The sequence below is a fragment of the Amblyraja radiata genome, chromosome 24 (genome assembly GCF_010909765.2).
Source record: "Amblyraja radiata isolate CabotCenter1 chromosome 24, sAmbRad1.1.pri, whole genome shotgun sequence".
NCBI classification, from domain to species: domain Eukaryota; kingdom Metazoa; phylum Chordata; class Chondrichthyes; order Rajiformes; family Rajidae; genus Amblyraja; species Amblyraja radiata.
Genome location: NC_045979.1, coordinates 25351990 through 25368774, shown reverse-complemented (window position 1 = coordinate 25368774; position 16785 = coordinate 25351990). Strand labels below are relative to the sequence as shown.

Genomic DNA, 16785 nt, shown 5'->3' with positions numbered 1-16785 from the left:
AGGTATTCACTCGGGCTTATATTGGACTTTCTACAACAGTGCCAGTGGTTGGGTATACAGTGGTCAGAGTGGGTGCCAATTGGAGCATTAGTGATGGGGAAGCAGGAACAGGATTCACCATTACAGAGACAACAGAGGGGTTTCACAAGAGCAGGACACAGGTGGAGTGTTCCCTGGGAAGTGGTTGGGAGAAGGCAGGAGAATGGGGTTGAGGGGGAAAGGTAGATCAGCCATGATTGAATGGCGGAGTAGACATGATGGGCCGAAGGGCCTAATTCTGCTCCTAGAACTTAGGTGTCTGTGCATTTACAAGGAGTGTGCTGGGACACTGCATCTCTGCCACTGGGAGAACCTCACTGGTTTGCAGCTGAGCCTCATTTGGAGGTGGACAAAGAGCCTAGGATATTGACCATGTGTCTGAGACATTGAACACAAAACCACCATGTGTCTGGAAAAATGCACTCTGAACTCCCGCACACACAACAAGGATCAGGAAGATCTTGTCGACCATAAAGTATTTAATGAGCACCATGAATACCAATGAAATAATACAAAGCCGTAACAATTGAATAGAAACACAGCGTAATTACAAGATCTGGACAAGCCTCAAGACCTGAACAAACCGAGTCAGAGTCACAGTAACAATGTAGCTTCCCTGACATCTCCTCTTCTCCCAGAGCCCTCTTTAACGGCCTGCATTCTTGCTCCATCAGCAACCGACTGAAATCTCTTACGTTCCCTCACAACTCTCACCCTTTCCACATACACATAAAATAAACCAAACAGGAAGCAGGCCTTGTTCTTGAGGGCCTCCCTGTCTCCTCTGCAGACCAAGGTTTAGCTTCAAAGTTTTGACAGCATAGTTGAGTAGTTGCCATCAATATCTGTGGCTGCAGGTCGAATTCTCTGTACACTCGTTGCTGGGGTTCCCAGCGGAAGCTGCTCCACCATCATGACCACAAGGGTTGGGTTGGCAGCCGGCTCCAGAGGTCTTTGGGCTTCCTCTACCTTGACAGAGAATGATGAGAGAAAAACAACAAGCATTAACACTGCCTGTGTTATCTTTCTGGCTACCTCTCTCTCTCCCCTTGCGTGTCCTGTTCAGTGGCATCACAGTACGGTTCAAGCCCATCAGGACCTAGGAGTCCTTCAGAACTGGACACCGGTTCCCTATTCTGCTCTGAATGCCCAGTGCATCAGGAATCCCCTAAGTGGCATAAATAGGCATGCAGAATGTGTCTTTCATGGTGGGGGGTGAGGTGGAGATCTTTGTGTGGCGAGTGCTCAGTAACCTCCTGAATTATTTCTTAAAAGGGGAGGATCAGCAAAGATAGCCAGGCAGATGGATAGCAACGTCCAGGTGGTGATGGATTTTTTTGATGGTCTTCATTCGCTTTGTTTAATCACCCAATCTGCCTGGCTATCTTTCCTGATGCGCCATCCCGACTTGGAAATATACCATCCTGGAACTGTCTCCCTAACAGCATTGTGGCCCTATCTCAAGGACTGCAGCGGTTAAAGTTCTCCATCACCTTCATAAGGGCAATTAGGGATGGAACATTAAATGCTGGCTCAGCCTGCGAAGCACACATCCCTTGAATGATTAATAACATGTTCAATGGAGATGTCTAAAACTAAACATTGGAATCACCTGGAAAAGCTCGGCATTGTAGATCTTGGAGTGATACAGCATGGAAAATGCTCTCTGGCTCACTGAGTCCACATTGACTGCCAACCACCCCATTTATACCAATCCTACAATAATCTCAGTTTATTTCTATCAACGTCCTGGAGATGCTACACACTCGGGGCAATTTACAGCTGCTAATTACCTTTGCAGCCCGGAATGTGGGAGGATACTGGAGCACCTGGGGAAAATCCACTTAGTTACAAGAAGAACATGCAAACTCTACACAGACAGCACCCTGGGTCAGGATTGAACGCAGGTTGGTGGAATTGTGAGGCAGTGGCTCTGCTAGCTGTGCCACCGTGCCAATCCTTTGAGATGTCCCTTAGACCTATCCACCCCTCCACACTCTCCTTGCAACTTGAAACACTCTCCCAGTTCTGCCGTAGTATCTTTGACCTGAAACATTGATTCTGTTTCACTTTCTACTGATGCTCTCTTACCACCCGAGTGTTTCCTGTGTTCTGTTTTCATTCAACATGAAACATTGGCTGTAGTATTGCCTTTTAACGGTTTTTAAATATTAGTGCAAAGTGAGAAGCAAGTGAGAGGACTTGAGAGTTTAACATTCTTACTTTTCAGTGACAATGAGAAATAGATCAAGATCAACGTAAATGAATCACACAGGCACCAACTCAGAATAGTCCACTGAGTTGGAATTGAATTTCAGTTTTCCTAGCTAAGTCACTCAGAATAAGGAGGGGATCTCATTGAAACTTAACAAATAATGAAAGGCCTGGATAGAGTGGTTGTGGAGAGGATGTTTCCATTAGTGGCAGAGACTAGGACCAGAAGGCACAGCCGCAGAATAAAAGGACATGCAGTTAGAAAAGGAGATGAGGAGGAATTTCTTTAGCCAGAGGGTGGTGAATCTATGGAATTCATAGCCACACAGTGGAGGCCATTTTGGGGTATTTTCAAAGAGGAGATTGATAGGTTCTTGATTAGTAAGGGTCTGAAAGGTTACAGTGAGAAGGCAGGAGAATGGTGTTGAGAGGGAAAGTTAGATTAGTCATGATTGAATGGCAGAGTAGACTCAATGGACTAAATTCTGCTCCTATGTCTTATAAACATAAGATTGAGTTAGAGGATTTTTCAGTAACCTTACTCAAATGTGCTCTTTAAATGACTTACAAAAATGACTTTTACAGGGAAGAATAAGTGTGGAGAAGTGCACTGGATTGAATTTTTGATAGCGTAATTCTACATCCGAGTGATGTACACATAGTCTAACTCTACTCCTGAGTGATGTACAGTGTAACCCCTCCTGAGTGTAACTTCCATCCTGAGGGATACCGTGTAACTCCACACTTGAGTGATGTACAGTGGAAACAAATGCTGTGGCTGTGTCTCATTACCTCGTTGGCAGGGCAGTGTCGTGTCAGTCCTGGCTCTTCCTGTTCTTTCTTGTTTGTGGTCTCTGGGGTAAGATTGTTCACTGGGCAGTTTGTCTTCCTCCCTGGAAAAGTTAGGATAGTGACCGAGATTCACACCACAGGTGGACGGTTGACATGCCCAGTGGAAACTGGTGGACACTGACCAGATGCGTACTGATCGGCACGAGGCACAGGTGGACCGATGGACACTTGCTACAGATGAACTAATAATGTGTACCAGAGATAAACTGTAAGACTCTCGCACAGGCGGAATGTCGAACAGTCACTATTGTGGGAATGAGGGGCAGTGGTCACAGGCAGAGTGAGGTGCAACATCACAGGCAGAGTGAGGAGCGGCCGTCACAGCTGGACAGACGGACAGTTGCCACAGGCAGACAGACAGAGATCTGCTACAGGCAGCTCGATGGACACTTGCAACAAGCAGATTGATGGGCATTTATTGTAGACGGAGTAACTGATGCATCACCATCGACTTATTGATGGAGAAAACGCATGCGGTCACAGGGAGAATGTACTAACTCTGTACATGAAGCACCCACAGCCACTGTGCCATCTCTCATTTCTCCCATTAACACAAAAAAATGTCATCAAATGAAACATTTGAAGCGAGATCAGTGTTTTATAAAGGTTGACCAACCATAAAATTGCATACACCTCATCATCCGCTTTATTCACCTCCCCTGCCACTTTCATCAACCTGTGCACACGTACGTACCCTCTGTGTATCTCTCTCCTGCATCCTTTTAAAACTCTATCATTTATCCCATGCTTCAGTGACCAAGAGCAGCATCATCTATGGCCTCCAATGGCATCACAAAACCCTTCAACTGGCTCCTGAAAGGGATTTTAGTGGATTCTTCTCTGAAAATCTATCACTGTCCCCCGCCTGCTGCACAATAATATACAAATCTCCATGGATGGAGAGACGGCAGACCCAATCATGGTGCAAATTGGGATCTGGCAAGGCAGCGCAAGCACACCAATCCTCTCCTTGATCTTCCTTACTTCAATACTGCATCTCCAACAAGTCGCCGTTGGAGGGAGCAGAATCGCAGCCCGAGCAGGAAGCTGGTCCACCTTTGTCACCTACACTCCATAGCGAGATCACACCAAATCTGCCAACAGTGTTATGTTACTTTGCTTATATTTGTGCTGAACGAAACAAGAGCATGGGACTTATGCTAAAAAACTGGAAGACAAAGTTCCTTCACTAACCTGTCCCCAATCAAGATCCATCACAGGGTTCCAGTTAATTTCATATCTCGGGAACCACATTTCCGTGAGGACTGACATCAATGGGAAAATCTATCCCAGCCTCCAGGGAGCCTTTAATTGCCTGTAGAACAGTTCCAAAGTCTGATATTTCAACCTGGCATTGATCTTGTGGCTCACTGTGATACTGATCCCTATCCTAATACATATGTTGGAGACATGTGCAGCTTGCATCAGTCATCATAAAATACTGGAGAAACACTTATGAAGCTACTCCAACAACTTCTTCATATCCATTGGCTGAATGTACCTTTGTTCTGACCTAATTTCTGCCTAGATCTTAGTATGGTCCTCAAGCCTACGGACAATAGACCAGCCAGGAAGAGTAGTTTCCTCAGGCAAATAACGGGAGATGATTCCTTATCCAGTATTTCAGACAATTATACACACAAGAAGTAACTGTGAATGAAGAAAATCATCAGCGGTACTCTGGTTTTTCGAAACAAGCGATGTCTATTGAATGTAGACGCAAAATGCTGGAGTAACTCAGCGGGACAGGCAGCATCTCTGGAGAGAAGGAATAGGTGACGTTTCGGGTCGAGACCCTTCTTCAATATCTATTGAATTTTAGCTTCACCTCTGTTCCTCAAAATAAAACTCAATAAGGTCTTTTTGCTCCTTCTCACCATCTTTCCATCATCACCACGCTATTTCTTTGAATCAATGCAGTATGAAGATACCATTTTGCTTGTAGAAAGGGAAATGCAGAGGCTAGTTTACACGAAAGGACACAAAGTGCTGGAGTAACTCAGCAGGTCAGTCAACATCTCTGGAGAACATGGATAGGCATCATTTTGGGTCGAGACTTTTCTTCAAACTGGGTCATTACTGTTTATTGTTGTGAAGTATTTAAATGGGGTTTAACTTGTACTACACCAACCATACCCAACATTAGCTTGTGTTTTGTATCTCACAATTCCTCTCTCCTCCTTTTTCATTCACTTCTATAAGGGATTTGTTTTAAGGTGAGAGGAGCAAAGTGTAAAGGAAATGAGCTGGGCAAGTTTTTTTTACACAGAGGGTGGTGAGTGCCTGGAATGCACTATCAGGGGTGGTGGTGAAGCTAGTTACGAAAGTGGCATTTAAGGGACTTTTGGATAGGTTCATGCGAATGCAGGGAATGGTGGAATATGGATTATAAGCAGGCAGGTAAGAGTTGGTTTTGGCACCATATTCGGCACAGATATTGTGGGCTGAGGGGCCCATTCCTGTGCTATACTGTTCTATGTTCTATCTATTCACAAATCCTCCAACTAATAAGCCTTCACCTCCTTCGCTCAACCAGCACCACTGCCTCGTGTATCATTCAGTCACTCTTGACCTTCCTATGGCAGATTTGATCTCCCTATGGCAGGCCGTTCTCCCACCCCTCCACTTTCTCTGCAACCTAAAACATGTTGTTTTCTCACTCTGCACAGTTGTGGTGAAGTGTTGTCAGCCTGTGATTCTTGCTGCACAGACACTGCTCAACCTGCTGAATATTTCTAGCTTTTTCTGTTTAAATTTTAGATTTCTATCATCCGGAGATTTTTTGCTCTTTGGTATTGCTGAGGGTATGGATAAATGTTGGCCAATGGATGAGGATAATTTCCATGTTTTCCCGTAAAATAAACCCATGGGAATTTTGCACCCATCTGATGGGGGCCCATGTTACATCTTTAGCATTGCAGCAGACCATGTTTTAGCTGTGGAGTGCCAGCCTGAGTTATGTGCCACCCTCTGTGGTGAAACTTCAATTCTGAACCTTTTGATCCTGTTAAGAGTGAATTGTCAGATGAAATCACAGCTGTAGGATTATGACTGCACCTCTGAGGATCATTAAGGAGTCCAAGCAAGTGATTAACTGCAGGTTAGTTGAATATTTTTTATAACTGAATGAAATCTTACATCTATTATTTACTGACCTGACACTGGGGTAGACTGCTGCCTGGCCTGCATTAATTTGGCATCAAGATCACCATCAAACTCAAGTTTTGCAATTTCCTTTTGTAATTCATCTTCGTAGTAAAGGCTGCAATGAAGTAAAAAGGATCACAGTGAATAGAAGAGTGCTGGACAAATGGTGAGCAAACAGCTTTTCGGAGGCCAATGAAACTCTTACTTCCCACAATCACATGGCCAATAGGATAAATTGTCACCAACTTGTAGCTTAGTAAAGAGGAAAGGGGTAACCTGGCTGGCTGTTTTCTCTGAGTCACATGAAGGATGGAATATTCTGCATGCTCTAAGACTGGCTGAAAATGATGAAACAGACACATCAACATCCAAACCCTATCACAGACCACAGCATACACATTACCCAATGGGAGCTCACTCACCTGCAGTCGATGCTCAACTATATAAATGACATTGAAATCAAGGGATATTTCTTTGGACAATATATTAAAAAATCACATATCAGCCACCATGTCAGCACCAATATATGTATAACAGGCTTTGGAGCAGTGTATATGTTCAAAGGTGGGGTGTAGGATGGGTATAGTGTATGAGAAAGGGTAGTGTGTTGGAATGGATAGAGTGTGTGTGAAAGGGTGGGTTGTTAGATGGGGTATTGTGTGTGAAAGGGCAGGTTGCTGAATGGGGTAGTAGGTGTTTGTGTGTGTGTGAGAAAGGCTGAGGTGTTGGATGGGGTACAGTATAGGTGTGAAAGGATAGGGTGCGAAACTGAAAAGAACACTTGGTGTGTGTGTGTGTAAAGTTGTGTAACTGTGGGGTGTACTGTGGGTCAGTTGAGTACAGTGTGTTTCCAGTGATGTGTGTAATTGCACGGGGTGTGTTGCGTCTGAGCAAGTAAGTGGTTTCAGCTCAAAACAGTGTAAAAAGCTGATAATTCAGTCCTTATCTCACACTTACCTGTGCCAATTTGTATATATGCTGTGTTTTATCACTTTTATCTGCTATGGCCTTTAGGGATACATCATGGCAACAGGCCCTTCAGACAACGTAGTCTGCACCGACCAGCAATCACTCCGTACACTAGCACTATCCTACACACTAGGTACAATTTACAGATGCCAATTAACCTACAAACCTGTACGTCTTTGGAGTGTGGGAGAAAACCGGAGCACCTGAGAAAGCCCACGCGGTCACAGGGAGAACGTACAAACTCCGCACAGACTGCACTCGGAGTCAAGACCAAACCCGGGTCTCTGGCACTGTAAGGCAGCAACTCTACCGCTGCATCTCTGTGCCTGTGCATACGCTGCCTCCTATCCCTTTTACCTGCTTTGGCCTTTGGTGTTTGAGTTATTCATGTTCTTGTTCTCAGCTGAGGGGAAGAAGTCGATTGTGTTGAAGGGCAGATCAGTCAGCCTGCCATGTGGAGATTCCTCTCCTGCACCCTCGGATTTACTGAATTGAAGTGGTCGCTGGCTTGTGATCTGTTGCTGGTAGGAGCCACTTCTGTCCATTTGGTAGGAATCAGCTTGCTCTCCAAACAATCCTCCGGCTCTCTTGAAGGACAGGATACAAAGTCAGACTTTTAACACCATTTTCAGTACTTTTAAATTAATTTCATGGTAATTTCAAATGAACATACTTCATTTTAAATTAACTGAAATGAAACAGTTTCCATTTACTGTACATCGTGCCTTTACAACGCCATATACCAAGATCAGGTATCGCAACAACTGCTGATTGCTCCCGTCTCTACCTTGGAACTAAGTCGCAGCTGCTCTGTTGGCTGGATGACGGTGGAGAGGACTGGAGGAGAAATGTGTGCTCAACTGAGTTCAAGGTTGTAAACCGGGGCAGGAAAGATAAGTCCTTTTTATTGCAATCACACTGGGTGTCAATAATAACAGGAGCTATTTCAGTCCTGTGGCACATACTGAAACCTGACTTTGAGATATCCAACCAGCAGTTCTAGATGAGATGAAACCAGATAGAGGACATTTTAACATGTCTGCCAACTTAGGAGAGGTAAGTATTTTCCTGTTCTTTGTGCACAATTCAATGCCCAACACAAAAGCTTTCATTTCACCACGGTTTACTAAAGAGGTTTGTTAATTGTGAAAGCAATCCTCAAAGTCAAAAAGCACTATCATGTTGCAGTTACAGCTGTGATTATTCAAGCACTTGGGAGGAAGAGCAAGATCTGGCCATTTGGGCCCTCGTGTCTGTTCCGACATTCGGTAAAATCCTCGTCGGCCTTTCACCTCAGTCCCCTTTTCCTGCACTAACCCCGTATCCCTCAATCCCCTTTATATCTATAAAATCCATCGATCTGAATAAAGACACACAATCAAGAGCAAAATACAAAGTGCTAGAGGAACTCAACGGGATAGGCAGTATCTGTGGGCAGGCAACGATTTGGTTTAGGACCCTTCTTCAAACTACACCACAATGAGCTTCCTTAGCCATCCTGGGAAGTTACTCTCAAGATTCACCACCCCAGCCACCTGTCCTGAATGGCCAACCCCATATTATGAGTCTTAAACTCTCCCACCTCTCTCAGATTTTTAACTCCCCAGCGACTCCATATCTATCCACTCAAGCCCCATAACAATGGTATACATTGCATAGAGTTATACAGCATGTGAACAGTCTGTTCCCACCACAACACTCATCATATTTTGTTTTACCCACAGTCCCATCGATCTCTGCAAATTCTACCATTTATCTAAACACTAGAGGGAATTCACAGTGGCCAATTAACCCAACCAACCCATATTTTTTTTAAGTTGTGGGAGGAAAACACTGCAAACTATCAATTATATCACCTCTTATTCTTTTTAACTCCAGAGAGAATGAACCCGCCTGCATAATCTGTCCTCATACAACAGACCCATCATCCAAAAATTAATCTGGTGACCATCACTGCGCTCCCTTTATTGCAAGTATATCATTCCTTCTGTAGGGAAATAAAACCTGTTCATGCCGTCACACCAGAGTTGGACATATTTCAATAGTTGGGAATTCCCATAAAGTCAGAATGGGCAATAGCAAGAAAGGAGCTTTGAATGGACTCGTTTTCTGTTCCATGAAACACTTCCACTGGGTTTATAAAATAATCCCGGGGTTCAGCCAAGAAAATTCCCTGAACGTCATAAATTCCACTGTCAAGTTGACCAACCCGGTATATCGTCTCATCCAGGCCTCCGTCCTCAATTGTCCGCTCTCCTTCATCAAGGGGCAGCTCTCCGGACACTGTGCGATGGAGTTCTTCACCGACATCCTCTTCAGCATTGCGCAGCCCGGCCTGTAGGCCCGCAGAATGAAGCCTTATGAACCACCTCAGCGACTTCAACCCACACACATCCATCCATTACGCCTACTCTGAGCATCCCAGGTCACAGACTTCACCCAGAGCCCTTTCCTGCAGCCCACTCACTGAAGCCATTCACACTCTGTCCCATCACTGACCAGACCCCCCATCCCATACTTATCCTCCCATTGATCGCCCATCATCAATTCCCCAACAGTCTCACACCTGATCACATTACTAAACTATGCTTTTCCAACCTACCACATACCCACGACCCTCCCATCACTGACATCCCCTCTAACTGCCTCACACCCCCCCTCCCCCCATTGCTAGCACAAACCCCCATCCATCACTTGTCCTCCTACTGACCATCCCACTGCCTGGCACCCCGTCCCATCACTGACCCAATCTCCACACCCTTACTCGCCTTCCCACTGATCATCCATCTCTGACCCACCCTCACCAACCTCTCCCCAGTGACTCACCCCCTCCCTCAGTGACCCTGCCAAACTGACACAGCTCAGAGACCCAACCCCATCACCGGCCCCAGTCACTGATTCACCACCCCCACTCACTAACCACATCCCCCCAACCCCCTCACAACCCCATCACTGACACCTCCCCCCCCCCTCACTTCCCTACATCACTGACCCAATCCACTCCCCACCCCCCTACATTCTGCCACTAACCCCAAATCCCTGGTCCCATCACTAACTCCCATTGCATCTCTCTGATCCATCTCTCCCCCTCACTGACCTACAAACACTTTCTCGACAACCTCGCTGATTCTTGACCCTTACTGAACCCCATCCCCTGACCTGTTCACCTCTCAGTGAAACACCACCCCTCACTGATCCCCCCGCTCCAGTCACTTCCCTCAGGCATTACCTGGAGCTCAATTTCATTTGCAGTCTGCTTCTTTTTCGATGGAAGAATTCCGTAATATTCTTCCTGGCGTTTCTGATACTTCCTGAAGTATTCCTGGATGAGGAATGTGGCATAGAATTTGCCAACGGTCACTTCATCATCTGAGTGGAAAATGTTTGATCTTTATTGTCGCTTCACTAAGCAGAATCATTTTTATGTACTTAACACAAGATATGGACAATAAGGCATCTCTCACTTCCCATCTGTGTCAGCGTGTCTCCCAGACCAGCATCAATGAGTGAGGGCCCTCATAATCCATGTCTATCTGACAGTCTCCAAAACCACAGCTGCATTAAAAAAAAACAGCCGTTCAACAAACAGTTGCATGAAACTAACTCCGGAGTCAGTGACGAACCGTCTGTGCTCATGGCTGACGAAGGGATAAAGTTCCTATTTAACTGACACTGCTTCCCAATAGGAGTGTATTGCAGGAAGCCCGTTCAGTTGTCAGAGAGGCCTTGCCTGGTAGCACGGACTTCTGCAAAACTAATCCCATCACGGTACGCTCAAATCCCACCCACAATAGGACTGTGAAATCTGACACTCAGGTAAGACTCACAAGCGGCTAGAGCCCTCTGTCAAATTTATGGACATTATGGACCAGAACAATAAATTAAAAGTACAGAATATTTTGACGTAGCATTATTTTTTAATATGCAAAAAATTAACACTCTTACAATCATTCAAATGAATTCAGGCAATTGGGCAGCAAGTGGTGTGACAGCAAGTAGAGCTGATGCCTCACAGCTCCAGCGACATGGATCAATCATGGCCAGAGGTGCTGTCATTGTAGTTTGCATGTTCTCCCCATTACTGTATGGGTTTTCTCCCACATTCCGAAGAAGCAAGGTTAGTAGGTTATTTCTGAATTAATTTCCACATACCTCGACTCCATCCTATCCCCCAGTCCAATCCCTCCCTACCTATGTCCAAGACACCTCACATGCTCTTCGTCAAAAATCTCCTTCGACTCCTCCCACTTCCTCCAAATCCAAGGCGTAGCTATGAGCACTTGAATGGGCCCCAGCTATGCCTGCCTCTTTGTAGGGTACGTCAAACAATCACTGTTCCAGGCGTATATTGGCCCTATCCCCAAACTCTACCTCCACTACATTGACGACTGCATCAGTGCTGCCTCCTGCACCCATCAAGAACTCACTGACTTCATCAACTTCACGACTAATTTCCATCCTGCACTCAAATTCACTTGGACCATCTCCGATATCTCCCTACCATTTCTGCATCTCACCGTCTCCATCACAGAAGACAGACTATTGACCCCCCTCGACTCCATCCAAGGACCCCGACAGTCTTTTCAGGTGAGGCAGAGGTTCAGCTGCACCTCTTCCAACCTCATCTACTGTATTCGCTGTTCCAGGTGTCAACTTCTGTACATCAGCGCGACCAATCGCAGGCCTGGCGATCGTTTCGCTGAACACCTCCGCTCAGTCCGCCTTAACCTACCTGATCTCCCGGTTGCTCAGCACTTTAACTTCACCTCCCATTCCCAATATGACCTTTCTGTCTTGGGCCTCCTCCATTGTCAGAGTGAGGCCCAGCGCAAATTGCAGGGACAGACCTCATATTTCGCTTTGGTAGCTTATACCCCAGCGAAATTGACCTCTCTAACTTCAAATAGCCCTTGCTTTCCCTCTCTCTCCATCCTCTCCCCCTTCCTTACTGTCTTACTGTCCCCGACTACATTCTATCTCTGTCCCACAAACTCTCCTGACATCAGTCTGAAGAAGGGTCTCGCCCCGAAATGTCACCCATTCCTTCTCTCCAGAGATGCTCTCTGTCCCACTGAGTTACTCCAGCGTTTTGTTACTACCTTTGGTAGGTTAATTGGCGACTGTAAAATGCCCCTAGAGTGTGTGTGAGGGGTCCAATCTAGGAGCAGTTGTTAAAAATGTGAGGAAAATTATTTTAAAAAAGAAACTGAAGGAAGATTGGTTGAAATGTCCGCACAGACTCGGTGGGCAGAAAGGCCTGGTTCTAAGCTGCACCTCTTGGTGATTCCATTATTTTTTAAATAATTTGACCATTCCAACACCTAGTCCCTTAATGGAATTAGTTTTAAAAACACAACATGAAAACAGTCTCTACGGTCCACCAAGTCTGCGCCGACCATCGATCGGCTCGTTCTAGGTTATCCCTCTTTCTCATCCACTCCCTACATATTAATGTCAATTTACAGAGGCCAATTATCCAACAAACGCACACGTCTTTGGGATGTGGGAAGAAATCCGAGGATCTGGCGCTGTGAGGCATGTGCTTTACCAGCTGCCCACTGTGCCACCGTCCTTAAATGGATTGAATAGAGAAGAACTTCCACCAGGGTCCAAGTAGTAAATTATCGACCCATGCTTACAGAAGCAATAGCACTGTCCGTGGGCCTTACACCTGCCTTACACCTGCCTGTATGGGATTCCCATGCCCACTTACAGCGAACTGCCATCAACAGCAAAGCCACAGCCATTTCATCACACGACTCGGCCTACCTCTCTTACCCAACATCTACTCACCTCCAATGGGGGGAATCACTTGGTCAAGTAGCTTCATGCTTGTGCGTTTCCAGATCTTTTTGATAATGGCCCTCAGTTCCTCATTGGCCTGTTCAAAATTCCCTGGTTGCAAAGATAATTTGTCAAAATGAATATACGTCTATGCTTCAGTTATGAGGAGAGATGAGAGGGGCTAGCTTTGCTTTTTCCAGATCAGAGAAGGTTAAGTGAGGACATGATTGAGATATGTAAATTATGGGAGCTATAGATAATAGAGTTGACTGCAGAAAACTGATCCCTTCTCAGAGGTAGATAAAACTCTTAAGTGTAGGATAAGGGGGGAGATATTTAGAAGGGATGTGAGGCACCAACCAACAAATCCATCTTGCTTGGTCTCCAAAGCACTCGCTCATATGGATGGGCTGGACATAAATCGGGTGTTTGTAAACTGGGGAGGACCCGCACACATAAACTGCATGAAGTTGAAACACCTTCATGTATCTGCAACCCTGGATTTTATTAAAAGACTTGTAACCAAAATTATGCAGAGTCCCAGCCAGCCTGCTTCTGGGATGTCAGTACTTGTCTGGTCTCTTGAACCAAGCAAACATATTTTTGTGTTGAAAGGATTTTCTGAGTGTTTACCAGGCTGGTTCTTGGGAAAGTGGCTTGTTACCTGATGAAACAGTAAACAAACTGAGGCCAAACACTATCTTGACTTTGTAAGAATGAGACTTAATCACATGGAAGATAGACATAAAATACTGGAGTAACTCTGCGGGACAGGCAGCATCTCTGCAGAGAAGGAACGGGTGACATTTCGGGTCAAGACCCTTCTTCCGACCCGACCCAAAACGTCACCCAGTCCTTCTCTCCAGAAATGCTGCCTGTCCTGCTGAGTTACTCCAGCATTTTGCGTCTATCTTCGGTGTAAACCAGCATCTGCAGTTCCTTCCTACTTAATCTCATGGAACCATACAAAATATATTCAAGGCTTGACAGGTTTAGATGTAGGGTTATTGGTTTTCCAGTCAACGACATCTAAGACTTAAGGTCACAGTCCCAAGACGTGGGGGTCAGCCAAACACGACGGAGACAAAAATAAATCTCTTCACAAGGAGAGCAATCGTTTTTTTAGATTTCTCTCACCAAGAGGCTGTGGATGCCCAGTTGCTGAATAATTTTAAGAGAAATGCAGAATTTTGGGGATATTGAAAGAATCAATGTGCACAAGGCTAAAGCTGTCACCTGATTGAAGGGAAAGCAGGCCAATTGGTATCCTCATGTTTCTATCACTTGCATTCTTAATGTACATTCTTAACTCCCAAACTCCACACATCCGGCCTCCCTTTTGGTATTTCTAGAGCAGGGATGTTGAGGTAGATGACCATCCGACCTATATTTTCACCTACCTTCAGTTTTGATTTTGAGGGCTGTTCGAACGAGTGCAAAGAGGGTGGCGTTAAAGGTGACTGTACCATCGCTGTTCATGGGCATGTTCATAGCAACCAGCCTCTAAAAATGGCGGGGAATGGGAAGATCAACAGCAGGAGAGGACATTACACAAAACAAAGTTGAGGAAGAGACCAGGTTTGCACATCTATTTATACTACACATCTCCTTTAAACTTATCCCCTCACACCTTAAAGCTATGCCTTTTATAAATTTGACATTTCGACCTTGGGAAAAAAGTTCTGAATATCTACCCTATCTATGCCTCTGATAATTTTAAACATTTCAATGGGTCTCCCCTCAACCTCCAATGTTCTAGAGAAAGCAATCCAAGTTTGTTCATGCTCTCTTTATAGCTAATACCCTCTAATCCAGGCAGCATTCTGGCAAACCACTTCTGCGTCCTCTCTAAAGCCACCACATGCTTCCTGTTATAAGGTATATGTCTACATATCTGTTCCCTAATTCATGTTGGCTATTGGGAGGCCTATAATATAATCCCATTGGAATGACTCCACCTTTCTTATTTTTGAGCTCTATCCATATTGTCACTTTGGAAGCACCCTCCAGTATGTCCTCTCTGAGTGCCGCAGTGCCTTTCTCGCGGAGTAGTAAAGGAACTCACCGTATCTTCCCCCCTTTCCCTCTCTATCACGCCTGAAACATTGAAACCCTGGAACGTTGAACTGCCAGTTCTGTCCATCTCGCAAACAAGTCTCCTTAACGGCTGCAAGATCATAGTTCCAAGCACTGATCCAGACATTAATTTCATCTGCTTCACCCACAAGGCTCCTTGTATTGAAATACACATGCTTCAGTCGTTCAGTTTCACTCTATTCTTTAACCTGCCCCAGCCCATCCTACCATTCACAATTACTAGTCCTAACATCTACCTTTCCATCACTCCTTCTATTTGCTGACCTTCTACTCTGGTTCCCACCCCTCTGCGACTTTAGTTTAAACCCTCCCGAGTAGCACTAGCAAACTTCACTGCAAGGATATTGGTCCCCCTCCAGTTCAGGTGCAATCCGTCCCTCTTGTACAGGTCACCTCTACTCCTGAAGAGATCCCAATGGTCCAAAAATATGTATCCCTGTCCCCTGCACCAACACCTTAGCCAAACATTCATCTATCCTAACGTCCCATTCTCAACCTCCTACACTTGAAGTCCTGCTTTTTAACCTTTTGTCTAACTCCCTATATTTACTCCACAGAACTTCACCCCTATGTCATTAGTGCCAATGTGCACAACGTCTGGCTACTCCCCACCTCCCTGAAAAACAGCTGCTGCTGCTCCAAGACAAGCTGGATGCACCAGGGAGGCAACACACTATCCCAGTGCCCTGTTTATGGTTACAGAACGTCCTGTCTGCCCTCCCAAATTACGAGTCTCCTATCACAATCACTCTGTCTGCCAGGCTTGGTGCCACAGTCTTGGCTGCTGCTGCTGCTGCTGCTGCTCTCCTGAACGGTATTCCCCTTCGACAATATCCACAAGGGTACGCCTGTTTTAAAGGAGAATGGCTACAGGGGATTTCTGCACTCTGTGTCTACTCCCTTTCCTAGTGGTCACACACCTACTTTCTTCCTGTACCATAGGTGTGACCACTTCACTATAACCAGGGTGGCATAGTAGTAGAAGTAAGAGCCATTACTTCCAGATTCAAGAACAGCTTCTTAGACCATAAGACCCTAAGACACGGATAGGGTGGCACCGTGGCGCAGCGGGAGAGTTGCTGCCTTACAACGCCAGAGACCCGGGTTCAATCCTCACGACGGGTGCTGTCTGTACGGAGTTTGTACGTTCTCCCCGTGACCTGTGTGGGTTTCCTCCGAGTGCGCTGGTTTCCTTCCACATTCCAAAGGCGTACATGTTTGTAGGTTAATTTGCTTCGGCATAATTGGAGATTGTTCCTAGTGTGTGTAGGCTAGCGTTAGTGTGTGGTCAGCGCGGGCTCGGTGGGCCGAAGGGCCTGTTTCAATGCTGTATCTCTAAAACTAAAACTCCTACCTAAAACACTCTCATTTTCTTGAACGATCCTGAGGTTGTCCAGCTGCAACTTTAGTTCCCTCTCGTGGTCAGTAAGAGGCTGCAGCTGGACACACTTCCCACAGGTGTACACTAATCCTGTTTTACTCTTCCCATATTTTCATCAACTATCCCAGATTCAATTGCTCACGTACAAACGTGGGGCAATTTACAGAGGCCAATTAATCCACCAACCGATGCATCTTCGGGATGTGGAAGAAAACGGGAGCACCCAGAGGGAACCCACCTAGTCACAGAGAGAACACACAAGCTCCACACAGACAGTACTCGAGGTCACGATTGAACCTGAG

General features: G+C 45.7%; 1 protein-coding gene across 1 annotated transcript in view; it reads right to left on the bottom strand.

Annotated features, from left to right (window-relative positions):
• Positions 1–498: 498 nt before the first annotated feature.
• Positions 499–16785, bottom strand: part of LOC116986894 (voltage-dependent L-type calcium channel subunit alpha-1S-like) — a 122180-nt gene continuing 105893 nt past the window's right edge. Inside the window, 8 exon segments of the mRNA XM_033042671.1 lie at positions 499–1008; positions 3046–3146; positions 6261–6367; positions 7579–7808; positions 9431–9556; positions 10451–10590; positions 13015–13116; positions 14406–14508. Coding sequence (XP_032898562.1) covers positions 844–1008; positions 3046–3146; positions 6261–6367; positions 7579–7808; positions 9431–9556; positions 10451–10590; positions 13015–13116; positions 14406–14508 — 1074 coding nt within the window. The 3' untranslated portion in view covers positions 499–843.